This window comes from Abramis brama (assembly GCF_963993115.1).
Source record: "Abramis brama genome assembly, chromosome: 10".
Classification (NCBI taxonomy): Eukaryota; Metazoa; Chordata; class Actinopteri; order Cypriniformes; family Leuciscidae; genus Abramis; species Abramis brama.
The window spans coordinates 10,973,579-11,000,858 of record NC_139972.1 but is presented as its reverse complement, the minus strand read 5'-3'; the positions used below and the strand labels follow the sequence as shown (position 1 = coordinate 11,000,858).

Below are 27,280 nucleotides of genomic sequence, written 5' to 3'. Positions count from 1 at the left end.
AAGCAAGAGTGACTCTCATCACTGCTTTTTGTTATTGGATTCAGATATACTTTCCATAAAGCGGAATGTGTCAACATTGCAATTAATTAATTGTATTCAGTTGCAGGCGGAAAAAACAAGAAACCAGTAAAACAATGTGAAGATTTATGTGAAAACTTTAATAGCTCATTTAAAAATAGGTAAATTAATAATACAAATATTTGACAGACCTACATTTTCAGTGAAATTATTTGCACAATCTTTGTCGCCTTCTGCTGGTAGACACATTTACAGCATCTGTCAATTATGTAGTCAGGCTCTTGGTTTTTTTCAAAGCAAAACTTGCAAAATTCATTACAGAGTTTACTGAGAATAAAAAAAATAATGTTATACTGCTAAATCTCATCTCTCATTATAATAAACAAAGCTCTCCCCATTGCACAATACATTTCTTATTCACACTATCTACAGATTGTTGATTGAAATGTCAGTTTTGTCATGTCACAAAACATGACATGATGGTGTAATCAATATTTAGCAAATCTTAAATTATAAAGAAAGTTCAGGTCCTATTTTAGATCATTTTGTAAATATGATGGCATCTGTAATTCAAAAGAACAGACGCACATAAAAACAAAAACAAGAAACTGATGTGAAGTCACACACACTTGTCAGTGTGATCGCTGTGTGTCTCTGTGTCTTCAGTCTCTGTAGCGGCTCCTTATTCACCATCAGCTGAACTGGATCAGCTGAACCTAAATACTGCGAGTCCTACAATAAAACACAGTCACATGACACAAAACACATGGGTATGAGACATTACTGCTGTCACATCACATCATCTGGAGATCATCTCAGAAAAACACAGCCAGAGATATTAATAAAAAAAAGTCACAGTTCATGGGTTCACTGACTCATTCTCTATCTCTCTCTCTGTGTCTGTGTCAGCTGATTGCTACTGATGAGCATATCAGTGACAGCTGATGCTCATCAGCTAAGCTATTTAATGTCTGTGCTATCCGTCCTTTGTTGTCAGATTGTTAGGTGTTCTCCTGCTGTCCAGTTCCTGTTTGAGATGTCTGGAATTATTCTCTGGTATCCCGTATCTATGTACTCTTATCAGCTGGGTTCTTCACCAGGATCTTTGCCCATTGCGTCCCTGCGTTGCCAAGAGCGGCTATCATCTGCACCAGCCATTTGACCCTCGATTTCTACTTCATTCTCAACTTGCATAATGAATTGTTACTTGTTCACATGTGCGACTGTATCCTCATTATTTGCATGTGACAAAAAATGCTAATAGATTAATAACAGTAAATGTGACCCTGTATCACAAAACAAGTCACAACCATTTCAATTTCTTTTGAAATCTGAAAGTTGAATGAATAAGCTTTCCATTGATGTATGGTTTGTTAGGATAGGACAATATTTGGCCGAGATTATTTTTTTTTGAAAATCTGGAATCTGAGTGTGCAAAAAAATCGAAACATTGAGAAAATTCCCTTTGAAAATGTCCATTTATGCATATATATTCATATATTATTGATCAGTCACTTCACAAAAATAAACTCTTATTAAACAAGGTTTAGCACGGAAGCCCTGAACCGCAACAAAAACGAAAAAAAAAAAAAATCCATAAAAATAAAAATTCGAGAACAAAGTCGAAACATTTTGAGATTTAAGTCGAAACATTTTGAGAATACAGTCTTCCGTAGAGTTGTGTGTGTTTGCCGTTGTTTCACATTGCCGCACAGGCATACATAACGGTGCGCCTCCACTGGCGCAAAGCGAGTGTTTCCAATTCACAATTGTGTGTGTGAGTTCGTAAAGAAATGGATTCGTGAAGTCGAACTGCCTCGGGCATGGATCTACACAAAATAGTAGCTTTTTACTTTTATCTGGGCTTTCAACAAAAGGAAATTCTACAGGTGCCAATCTACCAACATGACATTACCATTTGTTTAGGATGTTACAAAATATATTGCGCCGGAATAGACTTTACAGGCGAAAACACTTTTCAGACTGGAATGGAGATATCCAGCTTTATGAATAAATGAATGAGGCATTTATATAGCGCTTTCATATGTCTACTGTAGGCCTACACCCAAAGCGCTTTACAATCATATCAGAAAATCTCTCCTCAACCACCACCAGGATATATATATTATATCTGAGGAAATCATGGGATCCGGCCAAATTATTGGATACAGAATGATGCACTTAAAATGTATCCAGAATGTATTTACGGTGAAGAGGGAGACAGTACGGTTCAGGACCGCGGGAAGTGGGGGTGCTGCAGCACCCCCTGTTTTCACAGAATTGTAAATGCAACGCATATGTTTGTTCATTAAAATGTATTAATTTTTCAATTTAAAGGCTTTGAATAAAAATATACTCACAATAGTATAGTCCCTTCAGTTTATAATGTGGATCATCCTTCAGATCAGAGAGCAACTTTATTCCTGATCCTAGTTTATTCCCAGTCAGACCCAGTTGTCTCAGGTGAGAGGGGTTTGATCTCAGAGCTGAAGCCAGATCAGCACAACCTTCACCTGTGATGCCACAATCACTCAACCTATAGAAATCAATGACACACTGTGAATTGTAGTTGAAGTGTCTGTAGTTTGTTATTTACTCTGGTCTCAGAGAAGGAGAGGAGATATAATGAAAAGCATTGCCACATACTGCAGCTGATAGAATGAGATGCATATTGTTAGTGCTGTTTGAAACTGTCATGTTCTTCAGGACTGAACAGACACACAGAGTTTAATGTGATATATTGTAATGGAGCTGGATCAATTATATTAGAAGTCAGATAAATAATTAAATTATGCACCTAATTTTTCAACTGCTTTTTGTTCAGATTATTAGTTCAAACGGGCATTCCAGATGTACACTGTATTTCACAGTTAGGTGATTTTAATCTTAAAAATTACATTAAAGGACACATCTTACTGATGGACAAAGAAAAAAGTGACTATCAGAGAGATGATCTTACCACAGTATCTCCAGTTTACAGTGAGGATCCTCCAGTACAGCTGAGAGCAGCTTCACACCCACATTTCCAAGTTCATTCCCAGACAGATCCAGATGTCTCAGGTGTTCAGGGTTTGATCTCAGAGCTGAAGCCAGAGCACCACAATCTTCATCTGTGACACCACAATATCTCAACCTGTAGAGAACAATGACACTCTTCACTCTCAGTTCAGATTAGATCAGTTTAGCAGTGAATCCATTGTTAAAGAGAAAGTACAAACTTAAAGCACAAATCAATATTGTTGATGGATCATTAGACTGAAATCTAAAATGTCACAAAGAATAAAACATGATCATACAACATTTATTTTTGTTGCTGTTTGTTGCCACCACTTGGTTTGGGGTTTGAGCTTACTCTAAACAAGAGATTACAAAACTTTTTACTACATCAAACCAACCAGACTAGATTCCATACCCACTAAACAACTGAAAGAACTGCTCCCTTTATCAGGAGAGCCTATTATCAATATCATAAGCACCTCCTTATCTCTAGGTCACATCTGAGAGCCTTCAAGCTGGCGGTTAAGCCTCTACCACCAGCTCTGATACTGATAAGCCATCTCTTCTTGATGCACTCACAGCATATATTAGCGATATCAAACACTGGATGCCCCTGAACTTTCTTAAACTGAGTAATAAAAAAACTGAAATACTGTTGATTGGTTCTACTACTTTATTCAATGTGTGAGAGTAAAATATGATCTTACCCCAGTATCTCCAGTTTACAGTGATGATCCTCCAGTAAAGCAGAGAGAATAGTCACTGAATGTCTTCCCAGTTTATTCCCAGATAGATCCAGTTGTCTCAGGTGTGAGGGGTTTGATATCAGAGCTGAAGCCAGAGCAGCACAACCTTCATCTGTGATGCCACAATCCTTCAACCTGTAAGAAACAATGACACTCTTTGCTCTCTCAGTTCAGATCAGATCAGGGGCTGTGTGTATAACTCCGCTCAGTGTAAAAGTAAAAGTGTGTCAAAATTCTAAGAATGATGCAATTTACTCTTATTCCTAGGCTTATTAGTGAATTAGAATTAGTGTGATTCATAAAGATTCCTAAGTGTTAAGACCAACTCTTAGCTTCTACAGTATTTAAGAGAGCTGGAGATGTATCCTAGCCTAGTTAGGAGTAACAAGATGGAAGCTTAGAGGAGAAGACCATACACTTTCCAACGAATAGACCCCTTTTCAGTTGGTAAACATGGTGAAGTTTTTTTGTGGGCGGAGATTAAGTGGAGGCAGAACGATCCCTCTGGCCGCTTCACTAACGTTAGTGTGCAAGTTTTGTTAGCTTGTTTTTTAACAATGACTGGAGAAAATCTGATTTTATCTTAATGTGCAAGGTCACTCACTGTCCAGGACCGTGATTGTTATTTGCAAAAGTTCATTTTAACGGACATCCCAGATTGGCTGACCCGGCATACACGCTCATTCAATGGATGGACGATCTGACAGGATTAACGTCAACGCTACCTCCGGTGGAGTGGCCTGACTTCTACACCTACCTGATAGAGAAACTGAGCATAAAGAGAAACTGAGGGCATATACATATTTAGATGCCTATAACTGTACTAAATGGTCACGTACAAGACTTGTGTGGTAGCCTACGATCCACAGTTCTGCCTAGCCAGCGCCATGGCCAGACAGAAGACGACAATGAAAAGAGTGACATTACGGTGCATTTTTAATGATGTGAACATTTTCTAGAAATAAAAATTCCAGATACAGCATATTAATTTTTAATTATGTATTTGATTACACTTTCTTACCAGGTTCTTCAAAAAGTCTAGTCACAATCAATCAAAACAATGTATACAATCAAGATGATTCACAAATAATCACAATAATTTAGAAAACATGCGATAAAATTTAGAATTGGAGCCTGTACTCTGTCGATTCTTGCACCCAACAACACAACAAGATGACATTTAATAACAATAATAATAATTTAAGCTCCTTATTATATAGCCAAATCTGTGCTGGTTTGTATTGGCCGCCTCCAGTTTTCCATTTGTTTTGCCTCCAGCTAATGCTGTGACGTAATTGTGACGTCGGCGCAAAAGGGGTCTATATACAGTATAATGTATTGTAGTTAAATGATGACAGAGAGTTGATAAAACAACACAGGCGTTGATCGTCAAGGCATTCTTTTTGTAACTGACCTGAATTTTAATAACCTGTCCCACTCAACCAATCAATGCTCTAACTGCAGTAATCAAAGTTATAATGACATTTTTGGACACTGGAAAAATGCAGTAGTGCACCAGTAATGACTTGGGGCCCACCATCAGTCCGAAGTAAGCAGGGCCTTAAATAGCAGTACTGTGGCACTACCACACCAAACAAACAGTAATGGCCAAAAATGATGTGCAGAGGTTTATTCAGCAAAAGCAAGCCATTTTTATGAGGATTGCGGGCTTCCCTGGAGTTGTTGGAGCCATTAATGGAACTCATGTTCACATCATTGCTCCAACTATAAATAAAGAGACAACAGGGGCTTTCGCACCGGGTAGTTCTAGGAACTTAGTTCTAGGATCTAGCCACCAGGGAACTAATGGAACCCCAAGAACTAATGGTTCCCCTAGGAACATTTTTCTGGTTGCATTCTCACAGCCAGCAGGAACTCTAAAGTGGAACTCTAAAGTGACTGAAGGTATTTTTGTACCTTCATTGACATTACTTCAACTACCACTTTGACGCTTCAAAAAGTAAAAGTTTGAGCTTCCATAAGAACCAATGAGGCTTGCTCTCGCACATCATCTCTCCACCTCTCTGACTACTTTGACAGAAACACACTGACACTGCACGCTCGCTCAGAGCCCAAAAGGGGAGATGTTTAAAGATGTGATTGGGCCAGCCCAGTGTCAGTCAAGAAAAGAACCAATGGGCCACTGATCTACGTGTTTCATGGGCCAGTCTGTGAAAAAAAAAAAAAAAATCCTACGCTGAATTTCTTTTGATCAATGCATTACAGTGGCACAAAGACCCCAGCACCATCAATTAAGCAAAACAAAACAAAACGAATGGGCTGCCTTTCGTTACCTTTTCATATACTGCTACCTCGCTACCTTTTCATATACTGTCTACTTTCTTTGCCGGTGTGGTGGACCTTTATTTTGATGGCGCTGAGAACGCCAGAGCCTGAACACACAGTGCTTGCATTCTCTGTCTTTATTCGTTTACGGTCTGTCTAACAGTCTTGTCTAATATGTTATAAGATAGAACTATTATACAAAGAAAGTAGACAGTATATGAAAAGGTATTAGCGTATGCTGTGTGGTTGGTGTCCAGTGTTGCTAGCTGAGCAGAATCATGTTTCATGTTCCAAGTTGTGTTGGAAGTGTAAAAGTTAGAGGTTCATCTATCACCTTTACATGTTCATAAAGTTTGTTTGTGGAGTAAATATATAGGCTATAATCTGTGTGTTTACACAGCTTTTAAAAAAATGGGGGGTGCTGTTGTTTTGCGTGCATTCAGTCAATCAGCGTACATTTTCGTCACTGGTAGTTACTGTAGTGCTGGGTTATACCCTAATCTAAAGTATGAGCTAATTTAGTTCCCCCAAAAGGAGTTTCTAGAACTAAAATCGTTCTTTGTTCCTGCAGTGCAAACACGCCAAAAAACGGGAACTTCCGTCATTAGTTCTAGGAACTATAAAAATGTTCCTCCTTTGTGAAAGCCCCTATATATCAATAGAAAAGGATTTCGTAGCATCAACACTAGTTAGAGGTAATGTTGCACAATGCAAATTGTAAATCGTTAAATATTCAAATAAACGTTTCATTGTCTTAAATTATTTGATTATAATTAAATTACATGATTGGTGTCATGCTGCTGCAGGGGCGGACTCGCCATCTGGCAGACCATTTTGTGAGATATCACATGATATGTGCAGACCACTAAAAAAACAAGAAAAAAGAAGAGAAAAAAAAGTAAGGTCTCATCTCATAAGTATTATTTTTTGTCTGAACGGCCCATACAACGCATACACCGCAGCCCATTCGTTTTGTTTTGTTTTGCTTAATTGATGGTGCTGGGGTCTTTGTGCCACTGTAATGCATTGATCAAAAGAAATTCAGCGTAGGATTTTATTTATTTTTTTCTCACAGACTGGCCCATGAAACACGTAGATCAGTGGCCCATTGGTTCTTTTCTTGACTGACACTGGGCTGGCCCAATCACATCTTTAAACATCTCCCCTTTTGGGCTCTGAGCGAGCGTGCAGTGTCAGTGTGTTTCTGTCAAAGTAGTCAGAGAGGTGGAGAGATGATGTGCGAGAGCAAACCTCATTGGTTCTTATGGAAGCTCAAACTTTTACTTTTTGAAGCGTCAAAGTGGTAGTTGAAGTAGTGTCAATGAAGGTATAAAAATTGCTGAGGAGAAGCTCATGTGTTCAATCATTTACAGGTCAATCAGCTGAACTCACAGCAGTAGAAAGAGTCTGAACACTTCAAACATAAATTATATTGCGTTTCATTTGTAAGTGTCAAATATGATCTTACCACAGTTGCTCCAATTTACAGTGAGGATCTTCGAGTACAGCACAGATAAGCGGTACACCGGAACTTCCTATTTTATTCCCAGACAGATCCAGCTGTCTCAGGTGTGAGGGGTTTGATTTCAGAGCTGAAGTCAGAGCAGCATAACCTTCATCTGTCACGCCACAATCCCTCAACCTGTAGAAAGATGAAAACAATACTTGTTAAACACCATGAACTGAAAAAACAACTTCCTGCAATAAACACTAACTTGCAATTCCAATGTAATTCATTCATATTATGAGAAATAAAATCTACATTAACAAGTATTTCTTAATTTCAAATTCTTATCCAAGTTTAATGGTAAAAGTTACACAAATAAAAAATAAAGATGGAATTTAATCAATTTATGCAATTAAATTTTAACTTGTTTAAACCTAATCTGCATGTTGGACCTCCCTTATCATTACACCTGTCTGTAAAATGGCAGAAGTCCCAGAATATATATAAAAAACATTGTAATTAATAACGTCTTGGTTACATATGGTAACCCTCGTTCCCTGAAGGAGGGAATGGAGACATACGTTGTGACCAATGAATAGGAATCTCGCCAGAGAGCCAATCTACTTCGATTGTAACTAAACGAGCCAATGAACATTGGCATGCAATTATTTGCAGCTGCTCTGCCTTGCAGTGCAGGTATATAATGAGCAGAAGGTGCATTGCATCTTCAGTTTTTCGCTGATGAGCCGTGCAGTTGGCCCAGCCCCCCACTGGGTACAGGAGTTGAGGCGACGGGGCGTGCGTCTCCGTTCCCTCCTTCAGGGAATGAGACGTTACCTATCAGTCGGTCACTCTCGTTGTACGTCATGACCAACGAATAGGAATCCCTACCAAAGCGCACAGCTGCATCCCCCTTCCAATGCCCTGTGCAAGCCTCCTGCCCCTTCTTGCCTGGAAGGACGATAGGAGAGGGCTTACAAAGAGAGTTTTTGTCACTGTTGTTCCATGGTAACCCATACAGTTAGACTATTGGATAACACTGGGAAAGTGTGCCCTTTCCATTAGGAAGGAGAACGCTGTGGAAGCCACATTCTTCCCCGAATGAGTTATGTGGAGATAAGCTATACATATGGACTAACCCGAAGGTTGTACTGCATATGATATACTGGGTGACTTAGCCCAAGGGAAAGACACAGGCTTCCATTTAGGAGCAGCCGTGGAAGAATATACATATGGGATCCTCGCAGGGTCGCACATATGGAACCCAGCCTAGACCTGGTTCTCAAGGACTTAACGGATAAAGGTTGAAGCCACTCTCTGCCACATCCGACTCCGAGGTCCGAACAGGTTTTTCACTCTGGAGCAATATAGGCGCCCAGTAGGGCGCAGCAAGTCGACAGAGCCGGGCCTCTCAGTACAACGCCCCTCGAGTGAGCACACAACCTGAGCGGATAGGGCACGCCTTGTGCTTGGTAAGCCAAGGTGATGGCATCCACTATCCAGTGGGCCAACCTCTGCTTAGAGACAGCCTTTCCCTTCTACTGGCCTCCGTAACAGACAAAGAACTGGTCTGAGGTCCTGAGGCTTCAAGTTTTGTACAGTCGCAGAGCGCGGACAGGACAGAGTAAAGCCAGGGCTGGGTCTGCCTCCTCCAGGGGCATCGCTTGCAGGTTCACCACCTGGTACCTGAAGAGAGTGGTAGGAACCTTGGGTACATAGCCAGGCCGGGTTCTCAGTACTACGTTGTTGTCACCAGGCCTGAACTCTAGGCACGATTCGTACAGTGAAGTAGGGGCTGTAAAACCCTGACCTCATATTGTCTGGAGGGACCGGTACTATCGCGTCCTCTGCCAGTAGGACTGTGATCTCTGCTTGCAAGACATGGGCATCGGCTGCACTCACTGAAGTGGAGTGGATGGCTCGAAACTTGGTGGGACGCTTTGGCGAACTGAATCGCATAGCCGATGATGGTCCGAATATAGCCTGATGGTCCGAATGAGCCAGCGAGATGGACTGGGGAGCCAGGCTCGTATAGACCATACAAGTGGGACCAAAGGGACCACAGGCGTACCCGCAGAGGGGCAACGAAGTGGAACGCAGGGACGCGGCTCGGGGCTCTCTTTAAGAGGCGGCCCCATTGCAGGGTCTGAGTGTGCTGTGCCACACTTACCTGGTTACACTGGGCAGGGGGTGCAAGAGGAGGCTTGGTTGCGTTCTCGAACTGGTGACCGCAATAGAAGAGGCGGATGAGAATGGTGAGGATTCTCTCCTCCCACTGCTCTCCGGGCCCTCTTCGGACCCAGAGATAGAGGAACTGCTCTTTTTTTTTTTTTTTTTTTTGAGAATATGGGTACCACTGTGAGTCCAGTGGCGGAACAGAATTTTGACTCAAAAGATTTCCTGCCCGGCCCTCTCTCTGGGAGAGAGCAACTCCACCCATCTCCGGATCGCCCGTCTCAAGGGTGATGTTTCACCGACCGCACGGGTGGTATTGTCCTCCTGCGTCGGACACAGTAGAGCAGGCTGTGCCAGAGTTTTTTTTTTTTTTTTTTTTTTGCAGGGGACAACACTCTAGGAGACAAGTAGACTGAGGGGCGTTCCCCGAGGGACTCTGATGGCACGTTGGGGGAAGCTCCTCAGTCTGCTACTGACTGTGGAGAACTGCCGGGCTCAGTCCTCGACAGTGTCGCCGAAAAGGCCACCTTGTGAAATGGGAGTGTCAGGAAAGCGTACTTTGATGACCTGTCGCACCTCTGCAAGGTAAGCCAGGGTTGCTTCTGATCCTCAGCTGGAGCCCTGAATAAAACGCTAGGTTCCCATATATATATATATATATATATATATTTTTTTTTTTTTTTGAAGGACCAGCAATCACATCCAGAAGCTGCACAGCTTATGATACGCTAGAGAGGGAGGGGCCCTAGGGGGTTGGTTCCCCGAAGGAGAAGCCCTCACCGCTCAGGTCACTCAAGCTATTCTACCGAAGTAGACCTCTTCTGGTGGTCACCAGGGAGGGCGCTACAATGGAGAATAGGCAAGGGGAACGCGCACGCGAGTGAGCGCTGGGTTGTCGTTAGAGCTGAAACAACTAATCGATTTAATCGATTAAAATCGATTATTAAAATAGTTGTCAACTAATTTAGTCATCGATTAGTTGCTAAATAACTTTTATTTGCCATAAGCGGCTCATTTCGTGCATATTTTAAATCTGCGGTGACCAAAGTGTGGCAGTAATGAGCCACCGGAGGTTTTACTCAGCCAGTACAGCAGGAGAAGTAGCGAATAGCCAATAGCTGGCCTTGTTTTATGTCACGTGCTTCCCGCACAGCGTCTCTGCAGCATTCAGCGAGATGGCGGAGGCAGGCGGCAGTGGAGTAAGCTCGAGAAAGAAAAAGAAAAAAGCGGAAGATAAAACTAATCGAACGAAGCAGCATTCGGCAGTTTAGGATATCGCACAAGATTTGTCAACAAAGAAAACATTTCATCACTGGAGAGTTTTTTTTTCCGATACCATCGTATCAATTGATTTTGATTAATATGCGCGAGGGAGAGAGAGAGAGCAAGACAGCGCTCGGGTGAGTGCGCGCGCGCGGCCGGGGCTCTCTGTTAAACTGACTGGACTTGTCACAAGCAAATGATACACTTTAACTCTATGATGGTTAAACTCTGCAATTCATTATTTTTTCTCAGAACTAATGTTTTGGTAGGAAACGAAAGTTTACCATAAATTTACCAAAAAAAAGCTACTTTCAACTTTCTGATTGATTTCACAGCATAAGCTATAAAGCTGTTTCCCAGGTATAAGCTGTGTGTTTACAGGAAAAAATAAAATAAAATGCAATTTACTGCAACTGTAGTCTTTATTCTTATTCTTCGTGAAAATATGTTCTGCAAGATTTCTTAATAAGCTTTGTTCGGGATGTTATTGAACTACTTTAGGAGCCCTAATGACTGCCATGGTGAAAACATTTGAAGTCTCCTTGTGAAATTTGCTAGAGTACGTATGGGTCAGTGTTTTGATAGCAGAAGAGTTCGACAAAGGATTACTAACACATAATAAAACACAACTCCAAGTATGTTTTTGATGAGGATATGACAATGCAAAATGGTTAAAATCTCTAAAAAGTCTATATTGAATGATAAGGACCCTTTGTTAATAATTTACTTGGAAAAAAATGGGCAAAACTAAAATATAAGTACATAAACCGATTAATCGATTAATCGTAAAAATAATCGCCCGATTAATCGATTATCAAAATAATCGTTAGTTGCAGCCCTAGTTGTCGTAACAGCAGCCAGGTAGCTAGATGGCACACAACACGCTCTCGCTGAACTCCATGGTCTCCCAGAGTGTTGAGCAGACCTGCGGCTGTGCTTTTACACACAAGCGGCGGATGGCCAACAACAGAGGGGACTCAAGCTTTGCAGAGCAGCTGCTGCAAATGATTGCATGCCAATGTTCATTGGCTCATTTATTTACTCTCAAAGTAGATTGGCTCTCTGGCGAGAATCCTATTCGTCAGTCTATGCTATTTTGCTTGGTCTATTATGCCATTTAATGCCATTTAAAAATGAAAAATCTTCAAGTTTCTTCTTCATGCGATTTTTTTTAAATAACTGGTAAAACAGAATTATTTATCTGCAGCTTCTCTAACTTTGATTTTCTTACTTACTGAACTGATCTGGATTCTTTAATCACAGGCAGCATCTTATGAAGAACCATCATATTTTCAGCTTTGTTTCTAGTTAAAAAATTATCAAGATGAAAGTCATCCAGATTCTTCTCTGATGTCAACAACACAAAAACTACAGCTGACCACTGAGACGAAGAGAGTTTGGCTTCACTTATTCTTCCAGATTTCAGATACTGTTGTATTTCCTTCACTAGTGAATGATCACCCAATTCATTGAGACAGTGGAACAGATTGATGGATTTCTCTGGAGAGTCAATGGTCCTGATCTTCTTCTTGATGTACTCAACTGTTACCTCATTGCTGTCAGATCTGCTTGTCTGTTTCATTAGTCTTTGTAGGAGAATCTGATGAGACTCCACTGACAGACCCAGAAGGAACCGCAGGAAAAGGTCCAGATGTCCATTTTTACTCTGTAGAGCCTCATTCACAGTTCTCTGATGCAGCTCAGATAATGAAACATGTTCTGATGGATTGAGTTGAAACCAGTCCTTAAATTTAGACAGCAAACCCTGTTTAGTGATTGAGTCAAACACATTTCTGTTGTTGTTTGTACAGGAGAGGTGCACGTATAGAGCAGCTAGATGTTCCTGAATGCTCAGATGAACAAAGCAGAAGACTTTCCCCTGATACCAGCCAAACTCCTCTCTGAAGATCTGAGTGCACAATCCTGAGTACACTGATGCTTCTGTCACATCAATGCCACACTCTCTCAGGTCTTCCTCATAGAAGATCACATTGCCTTTCACAAGCTGCTGAAAAGCCAGTTTTCCCAGTTTCAGGATCATGTCTTCATCTGTCACGTTCTTCTCATAGTCCTTCTCATGTTTGATGTTGGTCTGAAGGATCAGGAAGTTTGTGTACATTTGAGTGAGAGTTTTGGGAATCTCTCCACTGTCTACTTCACTCAACATCTTCTCGAGAACAGTGGCTGAGATCCAGCAGAACACTGGGATGTGGCACATGATGTAGAGGCTCCTTGATGACTTCAGGTGTGTGATGATTGTATTGGCCAGACTCTGATCACTGATTCTCTTCCTGAAGTATTCCTCCTTCTGTAGCTCATTGAAGCCTCGTACCTCTGTCAATCGATGGACACACTCAGAGGGGACGAGATCGGCTGCTGCTGGTCTGGAAGTGATCCAGATGAGAGCAGAGGGAAGCAGATTCCCCACAATGAGGTTCTTCAGCAGCACGTCCACTGAGGCTGATTCACTTACATTGCGCAACCTCACATCGCTCTGAAAATCCAGAGACAGACGACACTCGTCCAGACCATCAAAGATGAACAACACTTTATATTTGTCACTGGATATTTCTATTTCTTGAGTTTCAGGGAAAAAGACATGAAGAAGATCTGAAAGACTGAGTGTTTTGTCCTTCATCAGATTGATCTCTCTGAAAGGAAGTGGAAATATGAGCTGGACGTCCTGATTCTCTTTCTCTTCAGCCCAGTCCAGGATGAACTTCTGCACAGAGACTGTTTTTCCAATGCCAGCGACTCCCTTTGTCAGCACAGTTCTGATGGTTTTGTCTTGTCCAGGTAAAGGTCTAAAGATGTCATTGCATTTGATTGGTGTGTCCTCTGTTGCTGCTCTCCTGGATTGTGTCTCAATCTGTCTCACCTCATGTTCATTACTGATCTCTCCACTCTCACTCTCTGTGATGTAGAGCTCTGTGTAGATCTCATTCAGGAGTGTTGGGTTTCCCTGCTTTGCTGTTCCCTCATACAGACAATCAAACTTCCTCATCAGATTTGATCTAAACTTGTGGATTTCATGGCTGTAAAATAAAAATATCACATTATTACGAGTCTTAAGCACAATGTATTTTTTATTCTGTATCATATTTCCAGATGTTTCACGTGAATGTTATACATATTTATATAGACTCTTAAAATCTAATGGCTGATCCATAGATGCGACACTCCTCATAGACACACAGCTGGGCTCTGGTTCTGATATCTTAAAAAAAAACATTATCATTTATCATTATAAAGACTTTAAAGGGACAGTTCACCCAAAAAATTTAAATTCTCTCATCATTTACTCACCCTTATGGCATCCCTATTGTTGTTGCGTTGTGAAGCTTGTGCAAGAAGTGGTGGTCCTCTATTCTTTTGCATTACTTCTTGCACAAACTTCACAATGCACTTGCATTACAGGTCACAACATCCTCCGCATGACTGCTTGTATGACAATAGACTGGAAGTATTAATTTATAGTTTAAATAGTTACACACACCTATTGTTTAGCTTCCGATGACATTAATTCATCCACTAGGGTCGCATGGTTTACCATCACGATCGGTGTGTGTGGTTTTTCAAGAGTCAAACTTTTGGCAGCCAATCAATGGCATTATATTGACTCACTGAGATGGATTATTTTCCTAAAAACATTTTTTGTTTTTATCTGAAGAAAGAAAGTAATATACATCAGGAATGCATGAGGGTGAGTAAATAAAATAATTTTCATTTTTGGGTGAACTATCCCTTTAAAGAGCACTTTATTTTTTATTTACACTATGTTATTACAAAAAATTTAAGCTGAACTGAGTGCGAGCAACACTATGTTAAAACTAGGTGCCAAGGTGCCTGTGACAACCCCCAAAATAATAGAACCAGACCTCTGGTTGCCATGGTTTTACGACTAAAAAGCATATGAAAGAGTCAACTCTCACTCCATTCCTCTATTGAAACACACATAATGCCCATAAAAATGACTCTTCCACATTCATTCAAACCTTTTATGAAGGAACATGCATCCCAGGACATTGTGTGTATAATTATTACTGTCTTGTATAGTGTCTCTTGTATTGTATTTTGTTTTATGCATGCTTATGAGAGAACTACTAGTTAATGTAACCCCACCTACATTGATGCTCATTTAACAACTTACAATTTAGTGTACATCACCTCGTAGAATACAGTGTGTGTTTGTTATATTAATCAGAGTATAAATAGACACAAATTGACAGACTCATTCTAACCATACAAACAAAGGGCCATAAAAAACCTAATAAACCTCCCAACAGAGGAATCTTCCCATCCTGAAATTGCACCCTTCTCATTGGTCAAGCCAAAAGTCAAGAGGTGTGACCTCTAATCTTAAAATTCCTAAGATTCCTAAATTCCTAAAATTCCAGGAATCCTGCTTCCTGCTTAGCTACTTTTTGGATGCTTTTGCTTATGTCCAATAGATTTCTTAGTCATGCCGAAAGAACACCACAGACACAGTGTAATAACCATGGGAACATCTCAGAGTAAAACTGGGAGTTGTGAAAAATCTGACACACCGGTGTTTTACCAGATGAAAAGTTTATCTATGTATCATCTTTTTAGTCTTTTAATTCATTTTATAACTGTATCATATATCTATTTTAATTCCTTTTATAACAGTTTTAATTTCCCTTTCTTTTATTTTAATTACTTTCTGTGTAAAGCACTTTGAATTGCCATTGTGTATGAAATGTGCTATATAAATAAACTTGCCTTGCCTAGAAGCCAACACAAAGTTCCCTCCTTCTCTTCCTTCTCCTGGCTACTGTACGTGAGGAGACCCGGTCCGACCGCGAGGCCGTGGGCCGGCAGACCCCAACACATTAAGTCATGTGCAACTTCCTCAACCATAACAAAGTCAAACTAACAGCGCAAGTTCGCCATCATTTCTTCAATCACCGTAGAAGTAATTGAATGCAACTTCAACACCATTGACGCATGGTACCATCAAAACCTTCTTCAGAGACTTCCACAGACTGCTTTAATTGCAAAGGCATTGCAAGTATCGTACATTTTACTAAACCGTATAACAGGATAAGCGGTAAACCCTCTTATTGAGGTGCTTTGAAATAAGAAACTGATGCTTCTTTAAGGTGGTTAAACGACTTTTCGTAGCTTCATTACTCTGTCTTGTTCCAGTCATTCACTTTCACTTTTCCATTTCCCATACATGCGTGATTTGTGTGTAGGGTTGGGAATCGAACACTTAAGGTCAGGATTCGGATACTTCTCATAAAATTATCAATTCCTTTGTGTGCATTTTAAAATGACTTTAAACTATTCATGCGCAACTCCCACACACTTTTTTTCTGTGCTGCACACACATCTAAGAAATTAGATTTTTTTTCAAGAAGTCAATTTTTTTCTGCCAGTCCAAGACTGGCGCTCTGTTTTCTTTGCTGCACACACATCCAAAGTGCGCTCACAAAAAAATGTGATTTTAATGAGATTTAAACCATTCATGTGAAAGAAGACAATCTTTTTCTGTGTTGTTTCTGTGCTCTCTTAAAATATCCTCGTAAACAGTTGGTTTAAATGCATGTGCAACAGTATATTGGATCCGTGCAGCTAAATAAGAGAATATGTTTGAAGCACGAGTGATGATGATATTGAATTATTTTTTTTACCTCGTTGTAATCGAAATCAAGAATCGCTAAAAATCGGAATCGTTAAAATTCAAACGATACCCAACACTATTTGTGTTGTGATCAAAATGCTCTAAGCATCATAAAAACCTTCCCCGTTTCCCTCTGTTCAGACTTGATCACTGGCCTGGCCCAAAGAGGAGCAACTTGTCTTCAAAGGCCCTTGTCACCTTAGTGGAGATGGTGTCTGGGCTCTCCTCGTGCTTCAAAGACAGTGACCACCCATCCCCCTCCCATCACCAGACACCGCCAGCCATTTAGGCCCAGAGACAAACTTTCAATTCACATATGAAAAGGACATTAGCTCCATTTACCCACAATCAAACTGTACCAAATCTATATAGTATTTTCTCTTGTGTTATGAATGTCCCTATACCATATTAGCATAGGTATAAATCTGTAGTTGTGTTAGGGAAACTCCAAATGCTTAATATCCAAGTATAAATATGTATACTAATGTCTTTTAGTGTGTCTAGTGTTTAGTATGTCTTCTTTAATGTCTTCAAATCCCCATCTTTATTGGTATCAAAATATTCCTCTTCATTTCATAATTAATGGTGCATAGTGTTACGGTAAAATGCATTATACTGTTTTCTTTTATCATACTTCGGTTCAAAACTGCCCAAATTCTCTAGACCACCATAAACATGGTGAAACAGAAACTTTCTCCCAGTCATTTCTGATTGGCCTTTGTGCCAATCTGAGAAATGGGTGTGACTGAAAGGGCCTTTAAAAGTTCCCTGATCAAGCACATCCTTGCTAAGTCTCTTTTGAGAGACTACGTTTCCTGCCTTTCTCCAGCAACTAATCTTACCAACTCAACGAAAGCTTCCGTGCACTCCTAGCCAAATCATCAAGAATCTCCGGATTCTACTGCATCTGGACTTTTACAGCAACCACTTTCAAAGCAAGTGGCGAATCATGGCGGCTAAAGATTACATGTGTCTGGCAGGTGCTACGTGTGGTTCAATAAAGCCACCTATTTTCTCATCAGAATCGACATCAAAATTTTATTTCTCAGTAAAACCCTTTCTATTAAATTGGACTGTAATGTTGTATATTTTAGCAATATTGGTACATTGTGACATTGATATATTAAAGAAAGCAACAATGGCATTTCCCCCCTGGTTTTGAGGAGTCAACATGCACTCTAAGATTCTAAATAATGGGAATGTAAAGTCAGCTTGTACCTCAGTGACTCGCGAGAAGGTATTGCCATCCAACAATAACTTGCGACTAATATTTGTTCAATTCGCATTAATATTACTCTTGAGTGGTGATAAAGAATTTAATCCTGGTCCACAACCCTCTGGAAAAATTGCCCTTGGCTGTGTGCAATCTAAATATCAAAGTAAATATGCCTGGATATAATGTTTTTAGAAAAGATTGGGAGCAGGGGAGGGATGGAGGGGTTTTATTGTATGTAAAAAGCAATTTAGTGAAGTTGGTCTTGAGTGTGTTGGTGTGGATATCTCACTTTCTGCCGAAATGTCTTTTTTTTTATTTGTATGTATCATAAACATTCAGCAAAGTTGGATTTTTATGACCAATTGAAACAACTTCTTAACCACTGTGATTTGAAAAAGGAAGTAATTATCATGTGAGATTTTAATATTAGTTGGAATGAAAGTAAGGAAAGACAAAAATTAAAACAGATTTTTGACTATTTTAACTTCACACAACTGATAGAACAGCCTACTATAATAACCCCTCGCTCTAAAACTAGAATAGAATAGATTTTTTTACAAATAAACCTGAAAGTATTTTAAAGCATTATAACCTTTTGACAGGGTTGTCTGATCATAATGTATTTTTTTCTTTTTTTCAAGAAAACTAACAAAGCAACGCTTTTTAAATTCATTTAAAACCCATGCTTATCGTGATATAGTCCCTAAAAATCAGCAACAAAATCTTGGAATAGCTTTAAAAGATATTGATTGGAGTGAAATCCTGCAAAGCGAAAACATAGAGAGAGGCTGCGATTATTTTTGGGGAAAAGTTAAAGAAGTGTTTGAGTTGTTGAGGGGACGGTTAACAAAAATAAAAGGGAATACGTCGCCCTGGGTTAACAATGAATGTAGGAAATTGATGAAGGATACAGATCAGCTCCTTAAAAAATCGTTGAATTCTGTTTTTTTAACTGATCAATATAAATATATTTCTATGAGGAATAAAGTAATACAGACTTTACGAAAGGCCAAAGGCAATTTTTTTATGAACATTATAGCTGGAAAACAAAAGAACATGGATAAAAGTTTTGAACTTAAAATTAACAACATTTTAGTAAAGGGTTCTTTAACTATAGTTACTTATTTTAATGTACATTTTATAAATTCAGTTGATGAATTAACCCAGCTTTTTACTATAAAATACATTACTTTCAGACCTATTCATTTTGATCAACCTAATTTTCAAATAGATGAAAGAAGTAGCAAATATTATTGATGCATTAAAAACCTCCAAAGCAAAGGACACCTATGGGCTTGATGCAACATTTTTTAAATCAATTAAAGATTCTCTAGTATGCCCAATAACACACATGGTAAATTTGTCCTTCAGGCAAGCATTTGTTCCATCTGCTTGGAAGATGGCTACAGTTGTCCCAATTTATAAATCTGGAGATAAATCAAATTTGAAAAATTATAGGCCAATTAGTATCCTTCCGATTATATCTAAGGTAGCAGAAAAATGGGTAGCTAATCTTTAAGTAGCTAATCTAAATAAGGGTTTTACTTCTTTATATCCAATCCAATTCGGTTTTCGCAGCAATTATTCAACAGATTCAGCAAATTGTTTGTTTATGAGAAAGTGAAATGCTTATTAGATAAGATTTGGTGTTATCTTTTTAGATCTAAAGAAGGCATTTGACACTGTTGACCATCAGGTGCTTTTATTTAAACTAACACATTTTATTTTTTTAGAAGAATCAATACTTTGGATAAAATCATATCTTTCAATTAGGAAACAATGTGTATGTATTGATGGTATTAAATCTTCTTACTGCTTGCCTCAAGGGGCTTCCACAAGGTTCTATTTTAGGACCAATTTTATTTTCACTTTATATTGATGATTTACCTGGAGTATGTAAAGATGCAAATGTTCAGATCTATGCAGATGATATAGTAATTTTTACCCATGCTAAGAATTTAGAAAAAGCTTTGATTACTTTGACTTCTGCTATGACCAATATTCAGGATTGGCTTACCAGGACAGGTTTATTATTGAACACAAAAAAAACTGTGTATATGATGTTTTCAAAACAGTTGAGATGACACATTCAAATGTATTCCTGAGAGGGGAGGAGCTTGAAGTTGTTAAAGAGTTTACGTATCCTGGGGTTACTTTGGATTCAACTCTCACTTTTAAAAGTCACGTAAAAAAGTAAGTAATGTGACCCTGGATCACAAAACCAGTCACAAGTCGCACTGGTATATTTGTGGCAATAGCCAACAATACATTTTATGGGTCAAAATTATCGATTTTTCTTTTATGCCAAAAATCATTAGGATATTAAGTAAAGATCATGTTCCATGAAGATATTTTGTAAATTTCCTACCGTAAAGATATAAAATGTATTTTTGTGAGTGAATGCAGCACAATCGCGAACATAAATGGACAACTTTAAAGGCGATTTTCTCAATGTTTCGATTTTTTTTGCACCCTCAGATTCCAGATTCTCAAATAGTTGTATCTCCTCCAAATATTGTCCTATCCTAACAAACCATACATCAATGGAAAGTTTATTTATTCAGCTTTCAGATCCAGGTCCATGGTCACATATTGTAAAATTTTAAGTACATTAGGCCATTCTTGACAGTCGGTGCTGCAAGGTTGTATTTACATTCAATGATTTTTTCACATGTCCAGCATTGTTTAAATAGTTGGTCATTCACAGGTGACACAACTCTAAAGTTAATAGAAACACTGTATAAGCAGACGATAAAAGTACTGTAAAAGTTACTGTAAAATTCCAGAAAAACACAAAATTTATTGAATTTTAAAAATGAAACAAATTTCAATTATGCCTGTTTTATTTATAAGATCTGGCATGGACTTGCCCCACCTCCGTTAAATGAGTTTATAAAACAGAGTACAGATTGTGGTATTGGTACCAGGTCTGTCATTTGAAGGGTTTGTGAAGTGCCATATATAGGCGAACATCTTTGGGTCAGAAAGTATTATCTGTGATAAGGAACAAATATTGGAATAGTTAACCACAGTCAATAAGACAATGTTCTACTTAACACACTTTTAAAGATCATCTAAAGAAGTGGCTTATGACGAACCAGGTGTGTAAACATTTTTATTAGTAATTTTAGTAATGTGTTTTTGGTATTGTTTTTCTGAGTATTTGTTCTTGTGTGTACTGTACCTGCCTAGGGACTGCAGATGTAAATTAGCAATGTTGCTATAATTCGGCATTGTGTATTTTGTACAAATGTTCATTAACATGCATTGTCCCTATCAAATAAAAAATCAAACCAAACCAAGTAACCATCTGCAGCCAGATGCATTTCTAAGTTGTGCCCCTTTAAGGTGATCCTGATTCTTTGATGTTTCTTAATGTCACTTAAACGATTTCGGATGCTGCTACAAACTATAAGCACTGTACGTGCTAAGTTTTTTTTTTTTCTGTGACCATGTAAAAATACCCTTTCTGAGAGTTGATAGACAACCAAAACTTAGTGTTCTCTGGATGAACAGGTTAATTGATTATAAAGTTAATTCTGCTATATCAAGTTAATTTGATTAACTGATCCAAATATGTATAATTAATTATAATGAGTTATGATTAATTATTAATATTTCCCCATTAATATTTAACTACTATGTACTTACATTAAAAAAGTTAGGAACAATGTACTTATTGTGTTCATGTTGTATTGCAAATTGTTGCTAATGAGGTGGGATATGAAGTGCCTTGAAACTCACAGCATTATTTCATATTTTGACGTAATTTCCACTGAAACAGGAATACAGGGTGGGACATATTGAAATGCTCCGCCTCTTCTTTTTTATATAGTTTAATAGCGAATAGTGTTAGCTATTTTATCATTGGGGTTTTTTCCGATCGAGTTCCTCACAGCGGGCGGAACGTGTCATATGGTGTGTTCAAGTCCTCCTGGGAAGTTCGTACTTACAAGGTGGAAAGTCCTGTTTACGACGACAGGTGCGTTCAAGTCACTTTGGTCGGAGTAAGATGGCGGTGTACTTTCTCTTAATTTATCACAAAAAAATACAGCAAGGTTCTTAAACTCTAGTTCTAGAAAATGAAGAACAAAGAAATGTGCATCAGGTGTAGGCCTACTTTGTTTTTAATTCATTTATGAAGCCACTGCAAACTTTATCGTTGCATATTACATTGTTAAATTATAATGCCATCATATTCTGTTCAGGCAATTAGCTTACATCGCTGTAAATAGAAAAGCCTGACAATATCACAGCTAAATACCTTTAAGTATTGTGGTATTCCGCCATGTTTCTCACTGACATGCCTTCAACTCGATCAGGACTTAAAGAAAATCCCGAGCTCCCCACTGTGCGCTCAACTCGTAAAGACAATATGATAGGTCAATTTTCCTGTCATTTCAAATTAGTCTACCATTGACTTGCTATAGCTTGGCCCTCTGTAATTTCACAGCTGGACCACCAATCACAGAGCTGAAAGCATTAGACGGAAACGTTCTAATATGGAGAAAACGGATGTCTATATAACACAACACACACTTAATGGGCAGATATGAAGAGTTTATTTCCTCAAAAAGATTAGATGTGTATTGTCAAATTATAAATTCCCAAAATAACATTAGAACTGATGACTTTTTATTTTAAAAGTTTTTACTTTTTAAACTATTATTTTAAAAATTACAATAGTTTTTTTTAGTTCATTTTTTTTTACAATAGTTGAGGCCCTCTCTGAGGGCCCTGACGGTTCCCCACTGCTTTAAAATATAGCATTCTGTGCAGAATTCAAAGGATCCGATATGTTTTGTGGTCTGCATCGACTTGTGCATACAGTATGATCCACTCTGTGCTGTCGTGTCTCTGGACTGGAGCAGACTGTGCGCGCTGCAGCGGTTCGCGTGACGTTGTAGATTCTAGAGAGCATTTGATTGTGACAGAAAACCTGATGAGAAGTTGAAGTGCGAAGTGACTAAAAGCGCGATATATTACTACTATACTACTTTATTAGCCGAAGTGAGAGACCAAGTTTGATACTATTATTATGATAAAATAAAATGCTACTTGTAACATGTATGCTCTGTTGTTTTACTTTGTTTCACTGTGTTTTTGGTTCTGTCTAGTTTACCAGTGTGCCCCGTCAGTTGACCTAGTTTTCGTAGTCTGTCTGTTTCATTTATTACACCTATCGTCCAGTTTATTAGCTTATTAGTTCCCTCACATGTTTCAGCATTTATACTCCCTGAGTATTTTTGAATTAAAGACTGTTTCCTGGATTATTCCTGTTGTGTGTTTTGTTCAGAACAACTAGCCGTGACAATACTATAATATTTTTAAAGAATACCTGAGATCAGTCTGTGTATCTCCACTCTTGAAACCTACTAAATGATCCATAGATGAGTCACTCCTCATAGACACACAGCTGGGCTCTGGTTCTGATCTCTTCTGATGAACTGAACTATAACGAGAGATTAAAGTAATTGCATTAAAATAGTTTTGTTATAATATATATTTTTTAAAAACATAGTTTTTGTTACTTTAAAGAGCACTTTTTATTTATTTATACTATGTTGATACAAAAACTGTAAATTAAACTAAGTGCTCTCATAGATGTGTCCTTCTGTGTGAGCAACAATGTTAAATTATAAAATGAAGATAAAAACACCAAGAATGAATACCACAATACCAAAACACCATAATATAAAAATGTTAATCATGTTTTCTAGAAATGTTATACCTGAGATCAGTCTGTGTCTCGCCACTCTTGAATCCTATTAAATGATCCAAAGACTTGCTCATCTTCTGATGAGCTAAACTATTAAAAAGAGAAAGATTTATTCCTTTATGATGATAATCATTATATTATAAGGTTTTAAAAAAGCATGTAAAGAGCACTTTATGAGAAAGCTAGTCTTATTGGATTTTAATTATATTTCAATGTGAATGTATCAGTTGTGCATTATTTATTTGTATTCAGAATATATTTCACTGAGGATTCTGTCGGTGCAGGCTCTGCAAACAGACTTTTACGACATGGACTCAACAGTAATGCCACAACATGTAGCCTAAGTACGTGTTTATTTGAATGCCTTATCTGTGACCAGTGATTTCTGATATGTAATGATGTACTGTATCAAGTGTTTTAGGCCAAGGCCGTAGAATGATTGTCATTATAGTACGGCGTTATTGAATTGTGTTCCCATAGCATCTAGCGACACAAAACCGTATGATAGGGAACGTACTCGGTTACTGCCGTACTCAGATAACGTGAACGAGTATTGCATAGACGGCGGTGCTATCATGCTGCATGACTGGGCGATTGTCGCTTCAGTCGAATTAATCTGAAATCTTATGGCGAAATGCCCGCTTTTATAGAAGGTTTTTACACACCGTAGGTTTGTGCAGTTTCACTGTGTGATTCAATAAGGCTTCAGTATTCGGAGAAAAAGGAGTTTTCCCGTAGCATCTAGCGACGCAATACTCGTTCACGTTATCTCAGGGAATCTCAGTACGTTTATCAGTGACTGTGTTATGGATTCTCGCCAAAACTCCCGTTATACTCAATGAATCTTTTATTTGCATTGTGATTGTACTGTTAGTTATGATGAAAGGATTCGTGAGAGTACAGAAATCGAGACGCAATGACGAGATCACTGCATTCATGCGCTCAACATGTCTGTGATCGTGATCTAAATATAATGCTAGAACTATATAATGTTATACTCAAAACTTTTCACGATTAGTTAACCTTGAGAACTGTAGTAGTAAAAACATGATAAATGTTTTCGAGAGAGTTCCATATAGAGCCTCTGCACATGCAGTGTTTCCCCTACCATTATATAAGGGGGGCGCCCCGCCCTCCTAACGGCTCCCCCCGCCCCCCTTGAAGGCAAGTAAATTTGATTTGATTTTCTTTATAGCGCCAGATTACAATTTGTTATTTTATTTAAAAAAAACTAAATAGCCCTTAAGTAATATGTTATTTATCTTATTTCCACGATGGCATGTCTTTTCTGTCTGTGTTTGCGCGTTTACAATTATCCCAATGAGTGCGCAAGCGTACCTATTTTTTTCCGTACCTATGTTTACAGAGCTTTCACACTGCACGCGGATGCAGTCCGTCGATGATCGATCCATTCCAGTTGCGGTGCGTATACAGCAGTGCAGCGATCGTTTCCGCACCGAGTCTACTTTTGCCGTTTATATACTGTCTATGATTTCTGCTGTGCTGCAAACGCTGAATTAAAGTGACAGCGCATGTTTCGTGGTCAAAATGAACACAGATTGACCTGAAAATGTAGTCATTTCACCATAAGTGCGATTAATTAAATAAAATGTAGTAATCTCACCATAAATTTATTTAATTAAATACTACTTTTTTCACTTTAAGACCGGGGTAAAGCAAGGAATACTACAATTTACCTCAACAAGGCGACATAATGACATTCGTGGAGGTGGAAAAACAAGTTCTTTGTGACATGCAAGATTTATTGTATTAAAATTTAAATGCAAAAGATTTTAATATAAATACATGGTTAAATATTTTACCACTTGCTTGAGCAACTTAATATATAATTATATAGAAGTAATGCATTGAATAATACATTGTTTAAATTGTGTTTAAACGTGAACGCGCGTTCACAGCAGTGCTGCGTCTGACAGGATTATTCTCTCCAATAAATGCATCATAGAAATAAAAACTTCTCACAAAAAAAGCCCATTTAAAATTTGTTTGTCATATAAATGTATTAACTAACATTAACGAACAATGAATGAGCAATATATTTGTTAGTATTTATAAATCTTTTTTTAGTTGTTAGTTAAAAAATAAAACTATTTAAGCTCTGGTCCATTAATATTAACAAATACTTCTATAAATTTAACAAAGGTTATTTGAAAAAGTCAATTTTAAAAAGATTTAAATATGTTTGTTGTTTTTTTTAAAGAGATATCTTATGTTAACATTTTTTTTTAAACATTTGTGTTTTATGTTAACTTTTACAAAGCATTACCCTCCCAGACAACCAATTAATGTGACACATAGATAGATAGATAGATAGATAGATAGATAGATAGATAGATAGATAGATAGATAGATAGTGTCTGTGTCAATTTTCCCCAACCAACCAACCAACCAACCCCCCCCCAAAACCTGTAAACCTAGGGGAAACACTGACATGTAATACTTGCCTATTTCGTATGCAAAGACATTAGCCAATCATAGCAGTGGGTGTTGCTGTGTTGTTGAGTGTTGTTAACAACCCCCCCCCCCCCCCATCTTCCCAAACTTGTAATGCGAAGAATTTATAAACCTGTTGTCCAACATAAGACAACGTTGAATAACATGTTTTTATTCACTTCATATCGTCAGTTGAGTGTTTGAAATTAATTTTTGTCAACATGGCTTCTTATCACAGTATGAGGCAGATAATATGTTAATTTATCGTATTCTATACAGTGATAAAGCCTGGATTAGCATTACATTATAAATATACTTTTTTTTTGAGGGTTTGATTACCCAATATTTGTTTTGCCATATGTCAATTCACACTGAAAGCATATAAAGGTTGTTTGGGTGTCAAAAGCGTGTCTATGTGTCAAAATCATGATTAAAATCAAAATTGAAAAATGTATAAAAAAAAATCATGATTGGGTTTTTTGTCCATATTGCACAGACCTAAGAGTGTTCAAATCAGAGGGCTAAAATCAGGGTAGGAAAATGCCTTTCATTTCTATATTATGACAATTTTGATGTAGAAATCATAGGCTACTAACAAGTGCACCCCGCAGTCAATATTATAAACAATAGCCTACAGTTCCAGTTTCTGTCATTTTGTGATTTAATATAGTGTTAATTTATTCAAAGTACCTGCATCCTGGAGAAAAATCTTCATCTCTGGATGTTTGTGTGTCATCCATGATGAAGCTGAACAGTGGGAACAGAAGCTGATCTCCTACACTGACTCTGGATGGAAATGATAAACACAATAATTCAACTGAACGGATCCTGAGAGTTAGATTGAGATGCGGCGTTCAAACACACAATGTTAGTCGTAACACAAATGCTCAAATAAACCACAGACAACACGGAAAAACAATGAAACCACGTTAACTTGCTTAAAATGAAAAATTTGTAAATAACTACGTACTGCTTTCTTCAGGGAAAACATGAATGCGGAAGTCACCTGTAAAGCTTCTCGAGACCTGAACACTCACCTTGATCAACATTTAATTAGCAGCTACACATAATTTCATTATAATCTTCTTATTGAACACTATGTTACTCCGTATTGTAGAGTGAATTCAGACCGTTTAAATGGCGAAACATGAACTGCGACTTACGCGAGCGACAATGACATCACGTTACGCGCTTAATCTCAAGCCTCATCCGCAAGGGTTGCAAGTTTTGTGCAGTTTTCCCTGAATAAATTATTACAGACATTCACTTAGTATAATGTTAAAAGATACAGTAAGGCAAACTTAAATTAGGT

General features: G+C 38.3%; 1 protein-coding gene across 1 annotated transcript; it reads right to left on the bottom strand.

Moving 5' to 3' along the window:
• Positions 1-138: 138 nt before the first annotated feature.
• LOC311090585 (NACHT, LRR and PYD domains-containing protein 3-like) lies at positions 139-27,168 on the bottom strand. The gene is made up of 10 exons (XM_084125957.1): positions 27,006-27,168; positions 26,659-26,754; positions 23,527-23,604; positions 23,134-23,247; positions 12,168-13,967; positions 7,516-7,689; positions 3,723-3,896; positions 2,978-3,151; positions 2,379-2,554; positions 139-750 (listed from the first exon to the last, which is right to left on the bottom strand). Coding segments are annotated over exons 2-10 (2,742 nt in total). The 5' UTR covers positions 26,709-26,754; positions 27,006-27,168; the 3' UTR covers positions 139-748.
• Positions 27,169-27,280: the final 112 nt, after the last annotated feature.

Coding starts and splice junctions, on each gene's coding strand:
- LOC311090585 (XM_084125957.1), bottom strand. CDS start 26,708: ATGGATGACACACAAACATCCAGAGATGAAGATTTTTCTCCAGGATGC. Junction 23,605..26,658: donor GATTTTTCTCCAGGATGCAG/GTACTTTGAATA, acceptor TCTTTTTAATAG/TTTAGCTCATCAGAAGATGA. Junction 2,555..2,977: donor TGTAAACTGGAGATACTGTG/GTAAGATCATCT, acceptor TGATTTCTATAG/GTTGAGTGATTGTGGCATCA.